This window comes from Gobio gobio (assembly GCF_949357685.1).
Source record: "Gobio gobio genome assembly, chromosome: 8".
Lineage (NCBI taxonomy): Eukaryota > Metazoa > Chordata > Actinopteri > Cypriniformes > Gobionidae > Gobio > Gobio gobio.
In genome coordinates, this window is record NC_137114.1 from 36133334 (window position 1) to 36154924 (window position 21591).

Consider the following 21591-nt stretch of genomic DNA (forward strand, 5'->3'; position numbering starts at 1 on the left):
GTGAAAGCTGAATATATCCCTGCAAGATTCCCAAGAATTATATCAATGTGGAAAGGATTAAAAACAAACAAGCGTATTCCAGATTGATTACTGTCAGTAGAGTTTTGAAAAGACTCTGGCATTGTTTATTGAAGTGGGTGGACCTAGAGGGGGAAAAGGCTCTTCTGAGTAATGCTAATTAAGCGGCGCTTAAGATTTCAGTTTAGTTCCTGGAGCGTGGAAAAAAAGTTTGCTTACATTTCACTTCTTAATGTCAAACTCAATGTGGCAAAACGTCAAATTGCAACATGTTGTACAGAAACCTGCCCAACAAATGTTGTTGGTCACAGTTCGAGGAAAGACCGGTTTAAACCCATTAGAACATCTTCCTAGCTGAATTTTCAGTCTCTTTTGAGTGCAAAATTCTGGTGTTCTGTTACTAGTTGTTAAACTAAAGGCAACTGTATTTTGTACTATTGTTTGTTCATTCGGTTAAAATGGCAAGCATGCTCATTTTGTTCATGTAGACACTTTCTCTGTGGTCTATTTGTTATATTTTGCTTAGGCTGTGCATGAGTACAGCAAAATCGGCCTCATATTATCATACAAACTGCACAGTTTTGGACCTTTTATTGAAATAAAATAGGCCTGTATTTAGGGAACAATGCAAAGGGTGTTGTCTCGTATAATTCAAGAGCGCTGAGAATTCTCCACGACCCCACAACTTGATATTGAGACCTCTCCTCAAGTTTCCTTCGTGATTTGGATTTGCGTATGTACTCAGATCACTTTTCTGGGTGAATCTCACGAAACCTGTCAAGAACATGTCTGGGTTATATTTCACTCCAAAATCTATATCTATAAATATATATATATATATATATATATATATATATATATATATATATATATATATATATATATATATATATATATATATATATATATATATATATACATATACTACAATTTAAAAGTTTGGTGTCAGTAAGATAAAAAAAAAGTCTTTGTTTTTGATGATTTAAGGTTGATATAAATTATCAAATGAAATAAATTACATACATCTGTACCCGACATAGAACTTTCATTCAGCTTGTATCTTTTACAATTTTAAACATATAATTATAATTATTTTTTTTAATTTAATTTAAAAAATGTATGTGCATTCCTGATTCTGTGGCTAGAAACACTTTTTCGTGCAAGTGTTTGCATTATTAAAAATCTTTATGCTTTGTAAATCTTTTTGTTTAAAGGACTTTCTTTTTCTGCGTTTCACATACCAAAACCTCTCAATATCAATATTTCTCAGACACACTTTAGCCGAAGACAGGCCTGACAAAACCTCTGCAATAAACTCCCAATAAACCAACAATGGGCGTCCCGTGGGCCTTTCTGATTCAAATGTGGAGCCCTCGGGGGCCCGGAGCAGAAGGCTGTCCATTGATCCCGTGAGAGTCAGGGAGATTATTGCCTGTGTAAGATAGACTCTCTCAAAAGAAGCTTGGCCTTTGTTCAACAGGGGGATCTCTCTCTCTCTCTCTCTCTCTCTCTCTCTCTCTCTCTCACTCACACACACACACACACACAAACACACAAACACACACAAACACACACTGTGATCATTATTTAATCTCGGCTTCTTGTTAGTCCACATTGGCGCTTTTTTTTTTTTGCGTGGCTCTCCCTGGCCCTTCCCTTCCTCGGCAGTGAGATATCTTCTGTTAATCCTCACAGGAATGTGGCTTTGGCTATGGGGAGGATGCCCAGTGTGTGCCCTGCAGAGCCAGTCGCTTCAAAGAGGACCGCAGCCTGCAGAAATGCAAGCCCTGTTTGGACTGTTCCCTACTCAACCGCTTTCAGAAGGGGAACTGCTCCACCACCAACAACGCCGTATGCGGAGACTGCCTGCCCGGGTGAGTCAGTCATAGGAGTGCTATTATACAGAATAACGAATGATGGGCGTTTTCCAAGATCAAGTAGGTCTATAATAACCTTAAAAATAAAGGTTTCAAAAGGGGGTTTTCATTTTTCAAAATCATTTTTGGTTCCCCAATGAAAAAAAAAAATCTTAGTAAAGAAGATTTTAAAAATCTAAAGAACCGTTTTCTACTATAAAGGACATTAAAGTGATCGTTCTTCCAAAAATGAAAATTCTGTCATTATGTACTCACCTTCATGTCTTTCCAAACCCGTAAGTCCTTCATTCATCTTAAGAACACAAATGAAGATCTTTTTTATAAAATCTGAGAACTTTCTGTCCCTCTATTGACAGCTACGAAACTACAATTTTGTAATTTTTAAGTTAATTTTTTACAATTAACTTAAAAGTTAAAGGTCCCATGGCATGACATTTTCATTTTATGAGGTTTTTCAACATTAATATGAGTTCCCCTAGCCTGAATATTGTCCCCAAGTGGCTAGAAATTTTGATCGGTGTAAAACCGAGTTCTGGCTGTCTCTCTCTGCCTTTTGAGAAAATGAGAGCCCAGACGAGCTGATCTGGAATTTTCTTGTTATGAAGTCATAAATGGAACGGTTACCTCCCTTTCCTCTGCCCAGAGAATTGGGCACGCCCATATATTTGTCCTTGAGAGATCATGGCTTGTGAACCAGTGAATGCTGGCAGTTTCTCAGTGTTTGGATGTACAAATGAAAACAGAAGTCTTTTTTCAGCTCCTTCTGATCTGTGATCAATGATTTCTGATGTGTAGCTAATTATTTATTATTCGTGCACACGCAGCGGCTTCTCTCTCTCCCGACAGAACGGTGTTTTTGTGTTTTCTATCTTGTGAGTCAGTGTTTTTGTACGTCCTCGTCGCGTCTATCTGTCCTAAAATGTGCATACAGTCGCGAGTTTCTGCCCAACATCGGCAGAGTCACATCTTTAGAGATAAACCTCACGCACGCCGGAGGTCGGGCTGCACTGACCGGTCGGCCTTCAACATCACCGACCCCCAGTACTGCATCTGGCCCACAGCAGAGGCGCCATACGCGGCGCGAGATTAAGCAGAAGGGGGGTAAGCGTGAGCACATCCGGGCTAGCCAGCCTAGCCCCACAATAAACTGGATTACATTCGATTACTGCTGTTGTGTCTTTGTTTGCGCTGTGTACTCAATGCGCGTCACTGACACTTTTCATATGATATGAACAAAATATCTAAAAATAATGCTATAATCAACACTTACTCGTAACTCATTCATCTCGACAGCTGTAATGGTACATTGCATGTGTTACAAAGTTCGTAGAATAAGGAGGAAGACGGGCTCGATGTGATTGGGACTCGTGTTTATTCAGAACTTTCAGATACAAACAAAATAAACCTGCGCTAACAGCTCTCTCATAACTCAGTAGTTACTATAAATAACTTTGTTAGCAATGCTCCGTCTCTGGTCCGTGATGTCCGGTTCGCGAACTAATCATTCTTTTAAACTGGTTCTTTTTAGTGAACCGAATCAGTTCACCAAATCGGACTGAATCGCTCTAAACGGTTCGCGTCTCCAGTCAGCGCTGATCCATAATTTACTAAAGTTACTAACTTGCTGACATGAGTGACAGCCCCTCCGACTAGAAATAAACTAATAACCTGAAGTATATGCTAGTAACTACAACAGTTCACTGAACTGAGAACTGATGAGAAGTAAACTCAGGTCCATCCGTCTCTCTGGCAACAGGCTCATGCCTGCTCGTGCCTGGTAGACCTCGTTAAACCACGCCCCCTCCGCTACAAGATCTGATGACATTTTATGATGTAAAAATCATACTAACAATATAAGTACACCTCAGGAAACATTATAAAATAATAGAAAAATGCCATGCCATGGGACCTTTAGTAAAAAGATCATAAAACAATTTTTATATGATGAACAGATTTAATTTAGTCTTTCATTCACATATAAACATCAGCGAACATAAAGCCGAACTTCACTGGTTTTTGCGGAAGCTCAAACGTGTTGCGTAACACGAGAATGAACCTCATTGGTTCTTGCTGAAGCTCAAACGTGCTGCTTAACACGAAAATGAATCTCATTGGTTCTTGCTGAAGCTCAAACGTGCTGCATAACACAAGAATGAACCTCATTGGGTCTTGCGGAAGCTCAAACATGGTGCGTAACACGAGAATGAACCTCATTGGTTCTTGCTGAAGCTCAAACGTGCTGCGTAACACGAGAATGAACCTCATTGGTTCTTGCTGAAGCTCAAACGTGCTTCGTAACACGAGAATGAACCTCATTGGTTCTTGCTGAAGCTCAAACATGGTGCGTAACACGAGAATGAACCTCATTGGTTCTTGCTGAAGCTCAAACGTGCTGCGTAACACGAGAATGAACCTCATTGGTTCTTGCTGAAGCTCAAACGTGCTTCGTAACACGAGAATGAACCTCATTGGTTCTTGCTGAAGCTCAAACGTGCTGCGTAACACAAGAATGAACCTCATTGGTTCTTGCTGAAGCTCAAACGTGCTTCGTAACACGAGAATGAACCTCATTGGTTCTTGCGGAAGCTCAAACGTGCTGCGTAACACACGAGAATGAACCTCACTGGTTCTTGCTGAAGCTCAAACGTGCTGCATAACAGAAGAATGAACCTCATTGGTTCTTGCGGAAGCTCAAACGTGCTGCATAACAGAAGAATGAACCGCATTGGTTCTTGCTGAAGCTCAAACGTGCTGCATAACAGAAGAATGAACCTCATTGGTTCTTGCTGAAGCTCAAACGTGCTGCATAACAGAAGAATGAACCTCATTGGTTCTTGCGGAAGCTCAAACGTGCTGCATAACAGAAGAATGAACCTCATTGGTTCTTGCTGAAGCTCAAACGTGCTGCATAACAGAAGAATGAACCTCATTGGTTCTTGCGGAAGCTCAAACGTGCTGCATAACAGAAGAATGAACCTCATTGGTTCTTGCGTAAGCTCAAACGTGCTGCATAACAGAAGAATGAACCTCATTGGTTCTTGCTGAAGCTCAAACGTGCTGCATAACAGAAGAATGAACCTCATTGGTTCTTGCTGAAGCTCAAACGTGCTGCATAACAGAAGAATGAACCTCATTGGTTCTTGCTGAAGCTCAAACGTGCTGCATAACAGAAGAATGAACCTCATTGGTTCTTGCTGAAGCTCAAACGTGCTTCGTAACACAAGAATGAACCTCATTGGTTCTTGCGGAAGCTCAAACGTGCTGCGTAACACACGAGAATGAACCTCATTGGTTCTTGCAGAAGCTCAAACATGGTGTGTAACACACGAGAATGAACCTCATTGGTTCTTGCTGAAGCCCAAATGTGCTGCATAACACAAGAATGAACCTCATTGGTTCTTGCGGAAGCTCAAACGTGAAGCGTAACATGAGAATGAACCTCATTGGTTCTTGCGGAAGCTCAAACGTGCTGCATAACAGAAGAATGAACCTCATTGGTTCTTGCTGAAGCTCAAACGTGCTGCATAACAGAAGAATGAACCTCATTGGTTCTTGCGGAAGCTCAAACGTGCTGCATAACAGAAGAATGAACCTCATTGGTTCTTGCGGAAGCTCAAACGTGCTGCATAACACGAGAATGAACCTCATTGGTTCTTGCGGAAGCTCAAACGTGCTGCATAACACGAGAATGAACCTCATTGGTTCTTGCGGAAGCTCAAACGTGCTGCATAACAGAAGAATGAACCTCATTGGTTCTCGTTCATCAAGCGAATATGCTTGAGCTTCCATTCATCACAACTGATATGTGAGAGTTGATGAATATTTATATGTGAATAAGAGCCTAAATTCAATCTGTTCAACATATAAAGCGATCGAGTCTCTTCAGAAAATTTGGACTAAACTGCTCAATTCATATGGATTAGTTTTACGATGTCAAAGTGGTAGTTACATAGCTAAAAGCTCTCAGATTTCATCAAAAAGATCTTCATTTGTGTTCCAAAGATGAACAAAAGTCTCTGAGGGTGAGTAATTAATGACAGAATTTTTGGGTGAACTATCCTTTTAAGTGCAATGGAAAAGTTCCATGGATGTTAAAGGTTCTTCATGGAACCATAAATGCAACAGTCGTGTTCCAGAACTAAAAACTTTTCTCCATAGGTTAATTGCTTTTTTTAATAATAACTTATAAACATTTAAAGACAGACTTGCTGTTATGTCTGAAGTTTTTAATCAATGGTATATGTTTTTGCTGAAGCCATCTGTTCGCATTTTTCCATTTATTAGGTTAAAAAACAAATTGTGTATAACAGCAAAAAAAAAACTACATCACCCATGATGCTGTACGGAAATTCCCACCCATTGAGTTGTTAGGAGCAAATTGTGTCAAAAGATTTCTGCAAGGCTCTGAAGCACCGCAAATTATGTAATAAAGTCGGTCTTCCTACACTCTAAAAATACTTGTAGTTCTTTTTGTAGTGGCCAGTCTTTTTGTCAGATTTTCAAATACTTTTTTTTGCTTCAAATAAAAGTTTGTAATGTTGTGATTAACTTTAAGGATTTAAAAAAATCCCTATGGGAAAAATGAATGGAATAAAGAACCTTTATTTTTGAGAGCATACAGTCATTCTGAAACCCAAGTATTTACGTGCAGCTGTGGCTCAGTCTTTCTCAAGAAAGCTTTTTAAACTCGACTGACATGAGTTACGCGCACTTTAGCCCTCCAGCCTCAAGTTAAGCAGACAATTTCTCAGTTTAAAGTCCAGGTCAGGGAAATCAACTCAAGGCCGTTGGTTGTGCCCAGACATGCCCTAGAAGCTGAAACATGTCAGGTTTATGAAGACCTGCTTTTCTTTACCGCTGCAAGAGTTACTGGTTTCCCCATAGCATCATCCTGCTCTCACCAGATACGTTATGATTACCCATAATTAAGCGCTTTGGCACAGTAAAACATGCTGAAGGCAACTCTTCTCATTACCTTCATCTACATCATTTTAGAAAAATGTGTTTCTAGGGCTGTTACTGTAACTAATGGTGGAATATTGCTATTATAATGGATAGTTTTCCTCCAATGTTGATTCATTAATTAGGGCTGTCAAGTAATTATTGCCCCCTAATCCAATTTTCTAATAATGGATTTTCCAGAGATAATCAATTGAAAAGCAGAAAGACAAATGCATGTGTACATAATCCAACAATTAACAAATATCACAGAAAAGATTGTGTCCTGTGTAAACAGCCCGTAAGTCTAGTTTGATTGTAAATTGAATTGCTTTAAATTGTATTTGACTTCTAAAGCCACTTTTTGTCCATCCATTTGTTTAATAATATGCAACAATAATTAATGTAATCTCTTTGAATTATATGCAGTTGGTGTCTTTTCTCAGCAAATATTGATATAGACAGAATAGTTAGAGTATAGTTAATATAGTTAATTATTTTAATATTTTGTAAATAGTTTCTAATACTCACAAAAGCTGCATTTATTTAATAAAAAATACAGTAAAAACAGTAATATATTATTATTATTATAATTTAAAATATCTGTTTTCTAATGCAAAATATTTAAAAATGTAATTTATTCGTGTGACGCAAAGCTGAATTTTTAGCATCATTACTAATAAACAAATACTAAATTAATTTAGCTTCCGCTAAAATTAGTAAAATTACTAATTAATATATATATTTTAAAGAAAATAACACTTTTATTAAGCAAAGATACATTATATTGATCAAAATAATGAAAATAAAGACATTTATAATATATATATATTTTTTTATTAATATGCATTGTTTTCTTACAGATTTTACAGAAAGACGAAGTTAAGTGGATTTCAGGATATGGAGTGCATCCCATGTGGAGATCCACCGCCACCATATGAACCGCACTGTAAGCACATTTATTGATTCATGTTAAATTCAAACGTTTTTGAAGGTATTTCAGTCCTTGAGGAAAATATCCAGTGCATTCATTTCCTCAGGGAAAAAAACCCCCATCAGCATCAGATCACAGTTTGATTTGAACGTCATTGATCATGTCTTCAAAAGGTTTCTTCATCCAAAAGTGAAAATGATGTCATCAATTACTCTCAGTTAATTAATTAATTATTTTAGTACATCATATTAAACTAAATGAAAATGAGAAATGCCTTGGCAACTAGATGAACAATGTTTGTTTACAATTAAGTTGACATACGTTTTCAGTTATTATTAATCCATTACTATTTTAATAGTTATTTAATTTCAAGTTACACTTTTTATGGTTATGGTTATAGTTTTAGTTAAATATAATAATCCTGCTCTCATGTCATTCAAAAACCCATGCAACATAAAAGAAAATATTTTGCAGAATGTCCTTGCTGCTCTTTTCCATACCATTAAAGTGGCCATTGAGCTTCATAAAAGGACAAAAAAGCACCACAAAATTTGTCCACCTGACTTGTGCACTATATTCTACATCCCATAGCATCACATAGATAGAAACCATGCGAATGAGAGTTAATGCGAAGGGCAAGATTATCAGTGAATTTTTGGAGGTCCACATTTGCTTAGAATGAAATCAAAAACATAATCAGGGTGAAATACATAATGACAGATTTTTGTAGGGTAATCCTTTAAAAGGGTCCATCATACAAACAGTTGCATTAATAATAATCTGTGAGATGACGAGCCACTCAGTCTTGGTGATTCATACAGAAGTATTTTACAATCGAATAAATGCCTCTTATTACAAGTCAGAACACAGGCTTAGGTAATAAACACAGCTCTCTGTGTAACTATTTGAAACTGCATGGCTCTCTTCCGCAAACATACACATGGGTATGTTAAACACGTAGCGTTTCACAAAGCAGTGTATTGTTCTCCTGCAGTCTGTGGTGCTAATTGGGCTCATTTTACCCACCGTTGAGGGCCATTGTACAGACGCATGCAGTTTAAGACGTTTGCAGCTGCTGCATGTGGAGATTGCAGCGTGTTTGTAGAGCAGAGTTTGAGCCAGGTCTAACACTCCTTCGCCAGATGCATAGTCCTACAGGCATACAGGTCAGCTCCACCCGTGTATGTGAAAAATGTGATCTCTGTATAAACTCTGGCTTATTATGTAATCATTATGTGTTCATTTGAATAGTCTTCAGAGGAGGGGACACCAGTCATTTCTTTAGCATTTCGTTTTTTCCTTAATGTCCATAATTAAATTTTTTCCAAGACAGAAAGAAATTACTTGTGGTTTGGGCTCTATTCAGAAAATGATTGCTCGGTTACATTGGATATTTCTTTTATCAACAGCCACATAGTAATCAAATAAAATAAACAAATAAAAAAAATAAAAAAATGAAATAAAATAAAATCAATTTAAAATTAAACAATGAGCTTTGGCATTATTTAAACAAAAATAAATAGATTTCTTGGTTATTGAGAATTGTTTAAATAACTGCCATAAATAATAAAATACTATTTTCTTAAAAAGAATTTAAAATTAAACTATACCATAAATTATCAAATAAAATAATAGAATACAGAATGTAAAATAAAATAAAGAGCTTTGGCTTTATACAGAAAATTAAAATAATTATTGGTTATTGAAAATTGTTTTTAATAACAAAACAAAACAAAACAAAACAAAACAAAACAAAACAAAAATAAAATAAAATAAAATAAAATAAAATAAAATAAAATAAAATAAAATAAAATAAAATAAAATAAAATAAAATAAAATAAAATAAAATAAAATAAAATAAAATAAAATAAAATAAAATAAAATAAAATAAAATAAAATAAAATAATTGTGAGTTTGCCATTGAGAATTATTGTGTATTTCACAAAGCAAAAAGTGTCTGAATGCCATAGTTGACTTCATGTAATTGTAGGTGTGTTGGGTAAATTAGTGAAAAAGTTGCAGGTATCAAAAAGAGAAGTTTTGCAGCCAAGTTTTATTAAATGCTCCTTTTGGACTGTGGACGAAGTTGTTGAGTTACAGTATATTATCCTCCGTTTACGAATTTCCTTTACACTTCTGTAGCTTTACTTCAAGACCATAACTGAATCTGATGTAGGAACTCAAAGCTGCTCTGACCCTTTGTGCGTGCCAAATGGCTGAAAAAACTCCAGAGCGTTCCTGTCCTCTGGCATTATCTGACAGAGGGCGGTGAAAACTCAAAGGCCTGATGGTTTTAATAGCCCCCACATCGGCCCGGGGCAAACACGCAGCTGCATGAGGAAGTCTGTCTTAAGAGAGAACCATAAATCCAGAAACACTCTGGTCTCCTTGGCCCATCCTGAGAGCGAAAGGAAGAAAACAGAGCATTTTATGGGTTCCTCTAGCTGCTTTAATGCGTTTCATCTGCTGCTGTCTTTTCTTGTCATGGGATAGCTCTAAATATTTGGCAGAGCCCCTCACAGCTGTCCAATCCAAGCATCTGAACTGATGAGAAGCCAATTTATGAAGGGGTCACATGAGAGCTGGGCGGCTGCTGGGTCGGTAATGGGTGAGAATGGCATTTTTGCTTTTGCAAAACACATCTAGGATTCAAGCACAAAGCTACTGAATTTAGAGCCTCTGAAGCAGCCCAGCTTGAAAGGCGACCATTGCTGTATTGTACATATTGAAGAAAGCTTGAACCGCAAGAGTATGAATGAGTGATTTGGTATTTGACCTGAAGGGGATTACGCCACATTTGGCTTTCATCTTGGAGTCTCATGTCTTGTGGGTCACTGATGGACTGATTTGATTAGTCTGATGAAGCACTACATTAAAGACAATCCTGTGATTAAAAGCAGATAATAACGTAATATAACAGGACACACGAGAATAGGGGCTGCATTCAAGTTTTGGAAAAAATAGGATAGTAATAGTAGTAGAAAATAGTAGTAATAATAACAATAGTAATAAAAAATATACACAAGTATTCAATATAATATAATATAATATAATTAATAAAATATTAAATATACACAAGTATATAATACTGGATTTTTAAAATATATTTATTTATATATATATATATATATATATATATATATATATATATATATATATATATATATATATATATATATATATATATATATATATATATATATATATATTATATATATATATATATTTATATATTATAATATATGTAACATTTTTCAATTATTAAAATATTAATTGCAAATTATTATTATCATTAATAATAATAATAATACGTATATTATAGTATATTATATCTTAATATATATTAATTAGATATAATATAACATTAAAAATAAGAATAATAAACAACACAAGTATGTATTATTATATATTACTGTATTATTATTATTGAAAATATTGTTGAATTGTTTAAAATGTAATATAACATTATACATAATAATAGTAATACATTAATAATATAATAGTAATTTTTTGATTATTGTGCTGCTCAAACTGTACTCAAATCACTTGTGAATCGAGTGTCCTGTGCATTTCACATGAAAACTGTTTTTTTTTGTTTTACCTATGTGTTTTCATTATGATTATGATGCTGCCTGTGTTTTAGAACAGAGCTAAATTTTACACTTCAGCTTAAAAACCCCAACCTGGGCAACTAATGAAGTGAATAACGGTCGTTCTTTTATGGAGCGTTTAATCGGCAACCTGCTTGGAATTTCGGGATCTAGATCAACACAATCCTCTATACTACCTACCCCACAGTTGTTTCGGGCTCAAGGCCATGTGTTTCAGTGTGGCATTCTCTAAAGTCAACAGCCGCACATATCAAAGAGAACAGTCTATTGGCTCATGGAGTGCAGTGCTGCGATAGTATCAGCAGGTGAGATCTTTTCAAGGGCCGCCCTTTGTCTGTGTTTGCTGCAGCTGTGGGCCGCTGATAAGAGGGGAAACGCTTTGGTTTTGGGGGAGGTGAAGGGAAGGAGGACAGCACACAGCTGGGCCAGATTTGCTGGCACTGAGACATGACTGGTTTAGATAGAAGTACAAATGCAATGCTGGTTCTTCATGTGATTCTGCTCATTAACATCTTTCGCCTTCAGTTTAATTGCATATGTGCAATTTTTGATTTGGGGAAAAAAACTGGAAATTATTGGGGAAAGAGAATGGAAATTGGATCAGGACATGATGCAGATCAGACTCAAACCTGCACAGCGTGTGCTAGCCAGTGCTCCATGACTTTCACAACCAATTAAACTTTTGGCATACTTTTCTTAGCAAATACTTTGTGTAATGTATGTTCTAAATAGTATGGATGTTGATAGTATGAATGAAATTCGGACGAAATACATCCGTTGTGTTGTCATTGTCACATGATTTATCAGTGTCAGTTGTATAGCTTCACTGCCAGTCACAACCATAGATGTATATACATATAGCCCCATTGGTGTATGTTGCTATGGGCCGCTATAAGTAAGCGCCCGCCACATAGGAAGGGTCAAATCTGGTCTGTGTCCACTCAAGTTCAAGCTGATTGTGCATCTGCAACCTAGTTATTCACATGTATGAATATCTATCTGCAATACACATTAGCAGCATTTAATTCATCGTTAATGTGATAATTCAGCTTATGGATATTGCATATTGAGTTCTACAAAAACCAGAACAAACCTGAATAACACTAATGTAGAAGCACTTTTTTTAAGCCTAAACTTGGCATAAACTGTAAACTTGTCCCTCAAATCTGATTGGTTGATTGGAATGTTGTTCCAGGAACAACAAAGATGTTGTACTTGGGACAGAAAATAACCGCTTAGCAAGCACTCACAAAAACCTAGCAACCGCCTAGGACCCTATAGCAACACCTTAGCGACTGCATAACAATGATAAAAATTTTCTAAATCCAGCTGCTCAACAAGGTCACTATAGGACTAAATGATGAGCTCTGCACCTACAGTTTTGATTATGTCTTCAAACGAACTGCACAAAGGCACACATCTTTAACAAAGAAACATCTTTTGAGGGCTCAACTGATGTTGACATTGTCTCACAAAGAGCACTTGTATCTGTGAAGGCCAAGCCCATGTTTGCTTAATGATTAATTTACCATAGAGCAAATAATGAATGCTTGTGTTCATCCAATGAATGAAAAGATGTTAAACAAATATCTGGTTCATATTTAACTTCATTACAGCAAAATAATACATCGGAATAAAGAAGTCCACAGTCTTTATTTCTATGTGTTGTTGTCTTTGTTCCGAAATCTGACCGTGTAGGATTAGCAGTAGGCATGTCTGTACTTAACTTAACTTTTGATGTATTCTACATTGCTGGCATTGAACAAAAAACAATGCAAAACTCTTTTACATTTAACTAGATTTTTGCATTTTCGTGAAGAAGTCTAATTGCACAGAACTGTGTTGCATATGTATTTTTGACGATTGTGACTATTTTGACCTCTACTGAAATCAATTGAGTGCGTTAGTGCCCGCCCACTTTTTCAGAGACCTTGTTAAAGAGTTATAGGTCATGAACCAAACCATCCAGCTACAAGGTTAATCACAACATTATAAACTTTTTTTTTTACAAACAAAAGTACAAAAATGGCTTCTAAACAGCTTTAGCATTTTTGATAATTTTCACAAAAATTTCATCACCCCCATTTTTTTGTATGAATATCTGAACATGCAATACATCAAAAGAAAGAACAGAGCCTCTGCTTTAAAAAAACGCATGCATTCTTTTTTTAAATGTGGGTAGGTTTCATTAAAAAAAAAAAAACATTTTGAAAAAAAAAAGCCGAGAAAATCACATTTGTCAAAGACTGTGTCTGAATCGGATTCAGAACGATGATCAATAGTAGATCGCTTCTATCAACATCCATTATTAGAAGATGTTAATTATGATATATATTATTTTATTGCACTAAAGTGTTCTTTTGGCACAATTTATGGTCCTCTGGTTGGTTGAATTTTCCATAGGTATGTATCCGTAGGGTGAATGTGATATATGGCGCAATATGGCTGCCGTGGCATCATCCAGGTGGATGCTGCACATTGGTGGTGGTTGAGGAGATTCCCCCCTTCTATGTATAAGCGCTTTGAGTGAGTGCCTAGAAAAGCGCTATATAAATGTAATTAATTATATCACCAAGTACAACATCTTTGTTGATCCTGAACAACATTCCAATCAACCAATCAGATTCGAGGGACAAGTTTACATATGCCAAGTTTAAAACCAGGGTTAAAACCTTAAAATCAGGGTTATGTGCGTCTACATCAGTGTTATTCACCTATCATTTCCCTCTGATTTTAGGGATAATTTATGAGTACAATTAGGTTTAGGGGTAAGGATAGGGCTAGGATTACATTTTCGGACATTAATGTTGTTCCACGGTCAACAAAGATGTTGATCCAAGTACATGTCTTACTTGGCAAAATCACTGTGACCGTATACGTAGATGCCACAATCATCCGCTCCAGACACATCGACGTGTCAGACATCTTGGAACGGTCAACATGTCAGTCAGGTAATGTCATCCCTCACAGTAAAAATCAATGAGTTTTCCAAGATGCCACGACAATGAGCAGCCTCTGGTTTAAAACATTTTTTAATTCTTGAACACACAGAGATTTCCTTTCACAGGTTTGTGTTTTTCTATGTATTAACTAAATACTACACGTTTTTAAACTATGGAAACTTTTTAATGTTGTGTTATTTAGCTAACAGCTTTGTCTTGTATTGTGTTAATGATAAACTAAATCCTATGAAAATCATCAAGTCTATCCACCTTATTTTCCAGGTAAGAGCGTGCATGGCCATTTGTAATTTTAATGTGTCTGGCTTCCGGTGTCATTCGCTTCCAATTATTTTTAGCTGTACAAAACAGCTCATTATGCTGCTTTATATTGCAAACTGGTATTTCTTACCATATTATTTGAATGTATTGTTTTAATTATCAACACGCTGGTTTATAGCACAAACAGTTTTACAGTTCACTGTACTTTATATTCTTCTCGTTATTTTCCTATAGCGGTTAATAAATCGGAAGTCTCGCACATTCACGAAAAACACCTTACTTCCGTGTTAAAAAAGAAGGTGGATTGCAGATATAGATATTCATACATGCGTAAAAACTACAGTTGCAGATTCTCAATCAACTTGCTCTTGAGTGTTCATCGACCTGCTTTGACTGTTCCAATATGACAAACACTACATTGCCTTAAGTATTGGGACACCCCTCCAAATCATTGAATTCAGGTGTTCCAATCACTTCCATGGCCACAGGTGTATAAAATCAAGCACCTAGGCATGCAGACGCTTCTACAAACATTTGTGAATGAATGGGTCGCTCTCATGCCTTCTCGTCCAACATCAGTGCCTGACCTCACAAATGCGCTTCTAGAAGAATGGTCAAAAATTCCCATAAACACACTCATAAACCTTGTGGAAGGCCTTTCCAGAAGAGTTGAAGCTGTTATAGCTGCAAACGGTGGGCCAACTCCATATTAAACCCTACGGATTAAGAATGGGACATCATTAAAGTTCATGTGCATGTAAACATTTACATTTACATTTATGCATTTGGCAGACGCTTTTATCCAAAGCGACTTACATTGCATTCAAGGTACACATTTTTTACATTTTGTCAGTTCTTGTAAAGGCAGGCATCCCAAAACTTTTGGCAATATAGTGTATGTACGGCTTATGTATAGCGTCCCATAGAAACAGCAGCTTATGAGGCATCTATGCATATATATCTATGGAAATTTCTGTACAGCATCATGGGCAGTGTAGTTGTTCACCAGGAATTCCATCGATCATTTAAAAAAGATGCATGGAAATAATGCAGGCTGATGGTTCCAACATACCATCAATTAACAACCTCTGAATTCTCAGCAGGTCTTTAAAAGTTTATAAGATATCGTTAAAAATCTATTCCCCTATGAAGAAAATGAATGGTCTATTGTGAATGCAGAGTCTCCTGTGCACCTCACGTAGTTGTTAACGCATTGCCCAGTGCGCAAATTTAAGCTGCTAATTGTTTAACTCCTACTAGCGAAATAACCATTTATGTGAACTTACACACTTTAAAGCTCGCCACACAGCCATTTTCCAAGTCCTAAGTGACGGATACATTGATGTACACACCAGATAACATGATAACCCCAATTATCTCGATGACTTAATAGTCGGTGTCAGTAGAAGACTGAGTGTAAAACCCCTTCTTCAGGCTAGATCAGTCACTTGATAGTCCCTAGCTTTTTCTCAGATGGCTGTTGTCTTCAGGGTAGGGAAGGCTTTCTAGACAGTGACATCAGAGTTCCTGTGGTGCCTTCAGACTGTGGCAGCTGTTTTCTCAGGCTGATTACACATTCCCTAACCGACTTCAAACATATAGCAGTGACTGCCCATGGCCTTGATCTGCCTCTTAATAATGGGCTCGCTAGACTGGCAAGTGAAGGCCCGACTGGCCCGGGGTAAAGGGGTGAAAAATTATCGGCAGGCTGGGAATGTGCCCTTCACCTCCAGGACATTTCTGCTATTTAAACCCCGTTTTCTTTGGAGCACATTCCCAGCCGCAACCACAGCGAGAGGAGATATGTGACACACACACACACACACACACACTCGAGCTGGGTCTTTTGGTTTTCCCCTCCATTAGGCCTAAAACACCGTGTTCATTGTCATCCGGTTTGAAATTTTCCAAATTTTCCATTGCGGCGTTCTCTCTGTGTTAACGATTCTTTGCGGCCTTTAGTCACTACCTACAAGCCCTGGATCCTTCACTGAAAACCTAAAGTAACTCACTCCCACTAAACGTTTACTCTGAATTCTAAAGTTGACACCATTATGACTAAAAGTTTGCTAAGAAGTATTTCCTATTAAAGCAAGGTGATATTTGGCTCTGGTCAAGCATATCCATTGCAGACCGGTGGGAGTGGTCTTGGATGGCAACATGCCCAGGATGTGCCCCGAAGATGAAAATCTTATTTGGAAACGCAAAAGCAAATTGAAATTGTGCCTTTTTTTTAATCTCGCATTTGTGACAATTAAATTGGCACAATTCTGAGTAAAGTATTCAGAATTGCGAGAATTTTTTTTCAGAATTGCAAGTTTATATCTCAAAATTCTGACTTCTTTTCTTGCAATTGTAAGTTTATATCTCACAATTCTTCTGACTTTATAACTCGCAATTGTACGTTTATATCTCACAATTCTTCTGACTTTATAACTCGAAATTCATATTTTATTTCTCACAATTGCAAGTTTCAGATTTTTTCGCAATTCTGACTTTATAACTCACAATTCTGACTTTATTTCTCGCAATTTCGAGTTTATATCTTGCAATTTTTCTGACTTTATAACTCGCAATTCTGACTTTCGCAATTTCGAGGTTTATATCTTGCAATTTTTCTGACTTTATAACTTGCAATTCTGACTTTATTTTTCGCAATTGCAAGTTTAGATTACGCAATTCTGACTTTATAACGCGCAATTGCAAGTTTATATCTCGCAATTCTTTTGACTTTATAACTCACAATTTTGAGTTTATATCTCGCAATTCTGACTTTATAACTTACAATTGTGAGATACTGTATAAACACGCAATTATCTTTTAAATTGTTCAGTTTCGTGGTAGAAACAAAAATAAAAATGAGCGTCTCCAGTTTCGTTTTTACTCAATTGCTTAGTGACCTCACTTCCTGTCTCCTGTGTACCTGCCAGGTATGGGGCGAGTGAATCTTGTCCCACTCCAGCCTCCAGTGACAAGCCCCAGAGACATGGCTCTAGCTGCCGTCATCTGCAGTGCGCTGGCCACAGTCCTGCTTGCCCTCTTCATCCTGTGTGTCATCTACTGTAAGAGACAACTTCTGGAGAAGAAACCAGGTGACTCACACTACTGCCGAATCCTCTGATCTCTGTGCTTATCACTCTTTTAGTATAAGACGTGGTTTATGATTATAAAGCTTGTGGAATACTTGTATAATTTTATAATTATGGCTATTAAATAGATATTAAAAATGTTTACTCGTTGTCTGTGTTACCTGGACTGAGAAATTCACGTTTATTTGTCAGCAAAAGTCCACTGTATGACGCAAAACACACCATCCAGTGGACTTTTGACAGCTCCATGGCTTTAGTGAAAATGGCCGTTTTTTTTCAGTTTTCCCCTCCATTAGGCCTAAAACACCGTGTTCATTGTCATCCGGTTTGAAATTTTCCAAATTTTCCATTGCGGCGTTCTCTCTGTGTTAACGATTCTTTGCGGCCTTTAGTCACTACCTACAAGCCCTGGATCCTTCACTGAAAACCTAAAGTAACTCACTCCCACTAAACGTTTACTCTGAATTCTAAAGTTGACACCATTATGACTAAAAGTTTGCTAAGAAGTATTTCCTATTAAAGCAAGGTGATATTTGGCTCTGGTCAAGCATATCCATTGCAGACCGGTGGGAGTGGTCTTGGATGGCAACATGCCCAGTGCATTATGGGTGTGGAAGTTTTCCTACCTTTGTCAAAAGGGAAGACAACAGCCTTTTTGTCTCTGTTTTCTCTAGTCAGTTAGCACTGAATGGTAGCACAGACTCTGATGTTGAATGACAAAATAACCTTATGAAGTTCATACACTACACGTTTGAGTACATAGTGTAAAGTGTGTCATTTGGGACACAGCTTATATTTCTAGGTGGATTGTTTATAGTTTAGATTATTAATATTAATTAATTACACTAACATTCAAAAGTTTGTGGTCAGTAATGATTTTTTTTAAAATAAGTCTCTTTTTTTAAAGAAGTCGCTCACTAAGGCTGCATTTATTTCATAAAAAAAATCAGTAATATTGTGAAATATTATTACAACTGATTTAAAAAAAAAATTATAATATGTTTTAAAATGTAATCTGTTCTTGTGATGCAAAGCTGAATTGATGAATAGAAAGTTCAACAGACAATTTAAAAATCTTTACTGTCACTTTTGATGCATCCTTGCTGAAAGTACTAATTTCTTTAAAAAAAATATATATATCTTACTGACCCCAGACGTGTGCGGCGTTTATATCAATAATGTATTCAATGTTGGCATCTTTTATCATGTCACTGTTGCCTGCTATTTTTTAAAAGCTACCTGAGGTTGTGTTTTCATGCTTGTTTTTGCTGTTGTTTCATGTGCTGATGTCTCAGTTTCATTGAGGTCCCATGAAGGTCCTTATGTGGGCTCAGAGTTGTCTTGTCTAGATCGGCGAGTTCTGGAGTTTTCCCAGCGGCCTTGTTGTCACTGCCGTCACGGATCAGGACAGACCTGCGGTGAGTTTCACACACCTTACAGAAGTCGTACTAATACGACAGAATATTACGGAGGAATCCTGTGTTCTTTCTGGAGCTCTTGGACGAGTCCAAACATGTCAGTTAGCCCGTAATTATCTGTCAGATGAGCATTTTATTAAATGGGAATGTTGATTGTCATGATATTAGATTCATGTGCGGTTTGTTTTCCAGGTCCTGTACACCTGATCCCGTCTCTGTGCTGCGATGACACCTGGAGCCAGAGCCGTGGCCGTGAGAGTCGGCCCTTTCACTCTCAGAGTAGTCTCAATGAAGGGTGGGTCCTTCAAGCAGACACATTCACATTTACTTGATTATAAAGGATCAGGTTTGGCATGGGCGTAAATATCATCTAACAGTTGGGGGGGACAATAAACATAAAATTTCTCAAGGGCAATTTTTTGAAGGGGACACAAATAATACAGCCAAAATTGTACTTGTAAGGATTTGTGGCGTTTTGGTGCACTGAAAAATGATCTTATGTCATTTTATCTGGCCAACAACACAAAGCAATAGTTGTTTAAATATGAGTTATCATAGGTTCACCACATGGTAATATGATTATTAAATGATCTTGCTTCTTCCACATAGCATTGAGCAAAACCCAACACAGCGGTTGATCTACAATATTAGCCTAATATCAGTTCACACATGTGGCTTACGACTACCAAACAATAATTGCTAACATATCGGTCTAAAAATACATCGGTTATCATAATTTTTTTTTGCCCCATTTGCATTTTTATTGTTTTACTACTTACACAATTATTTGAAGTAAATATCATCATAATATTTACAATACACAAAGTGGTTTTTAATGATATTTTTACACTACCGTTCAAAAGTTTGAGGTTAGTATTTATTTGATACAAAATACAGTTTAACTGTTTTATAAAAAATACGTTTTTTTCTATTTGAAAATATTTTACTTTTTTTTATTGCTGCGATGTCCAAGCAGAATTCTCAGCATCATTACTCCAGTCTTCAGTGTCACATTATCCTTCAGAAATCATTCTAATATGCTGATTTGCTGCTCAAAAACATTTATGATTATCAATGTTGAAAACAGTTGAAAAGAATACACCTAAAAACAATTTTTCAGGATTCTTTGATGAAGAGAAATGTAAAAAGAACAGAATTTACTTGAATTAGACATCGTTTGTAACATTATAAATGTATTTACTGTAACTTTTGATCAATTTAATGCATCTTTGCTAAATAAAAGTATCAATTTATTAACTAAAATCTCGCAAACTTTTGAACTAAAATGAAAATTATGGCATCATTTACTCACCCTGGTGTTGTTCTAATGCGGTATGCACTTTATTTTTTCTTTATTTTTCGACCCACAAAAGGAGAATACAAAAAATATATACGTCTTGTTCGAACTTGTCCATATATAATGGCAATGAGTAGTGAAGTATCACAGAATGTATGTATTATGTATAATAATAATAATTCTGTCTCAGAAAATTTGGACTAAACCGCTCTATTCATATGGATTAGTTTAACAATCTCGTTATGAACTTTTGAAGTGGTAGTTGTGTAACTGTCAATGGAGGGACTGAAATCTCTCAGATTTCTTTAATAATATCTTCATCTGTTTTCCAAAGATGAACGAAAGTCTAACAGGTTTGGAATGACATGAGGGTAAATAATTAATGACATAATTTTCATTTTTGGGTGAAATGTTTCTTTAAAGAAAATCCTGACCTTGGCCGTTGGTCTTCTGATTAAATGACTTAATTTACATTTTAGGGTGAACTATCCCTCCATTGAACTCTATGAAATTTGACATATGTTTTTCGTCTCAACAGACTGGTGAACCCATCACTGGGAACCAGCCAGGCAGATGTGGGATGTGCACTTGATGAGGCCTGGCCGCTCGTTCAGACCAGTACAACCACAGACGATCTCCAGCACGCCCAGGAGTCCACACAGACATGTTCTTCGTGTGAAGAGGACGAGGAGCGTGACCTGCAGATCTCAGGCCTGAGCCCAGCTGAGCCTGAGGATGGGTCAAACAGTCGGCCTCTTCAGCAACAGCTGTCTACAATTGAAGGTGAGTGATGCTACAGGTGAAACGCATTATACTGATAATAATTAGTCCAAAGTGACTTACAGAAAATGTATTACAGGGACAAACTATTTGTGAATCAATGCTGCATTTAGATTCCTGTTTAAGAGTAATAATTATGATGTTTAAATATTTTGGGTCTAAATAAATTGGATTTGCTGGGCATATTCTCATGCTGCCACAAAGAATGATGGGAAATGTAGACCATGACGTTCAACAGAACATAAAACAACTCAATGAGTTTTAAAGTTTATTGAGAATATACATTAACAGTACACAAAATGCAAATTCTAACATTGTACTTTCAATTGCAACTTCCAAGTGCGGTCCCATTAGCGAAGTATGTCAATAAAAGCCTAAATTCAATCTGTTCAACATATAAAGCGATTG

The 21591-nt window shown here is 36.6% G+C and overlaps 1 protein-coding gene across 1 annotated transcript in view; it reads left to right on the forward strand.

Moving 5' to 3' along the window:
- The window catches only part of tnfrsf19 (tumor necrosis factor receptor superfamily, member 19), a 34616-nt gene that overhangs the window by 9799 nt on the left and 3226 nt on the right, over positions 1-21591 (forward strand). The window contains exons 4-9 of the mRNA XM_079824585.1: positions 1714-1892; positions 7697-7782; positions 17530-17691; positions 18984-19106; positions 19299-19401; positions 20942-21186. Of these exons, the coding sequence (XP_079680711.1) occupies positions 1714-1892; positions 7697-7782; positions 17530-17691; positions 18984-19106; positions 19299-19401; positions 20942-21186 (898 nt within the window). The remainder of the gene's footprint in view (positions 1-1713; positions 1893-7696; positions 7783-17529; positions 17692-18983; positions 19107-19298; positions 19402-20941; positions 21187-21591) is intronic.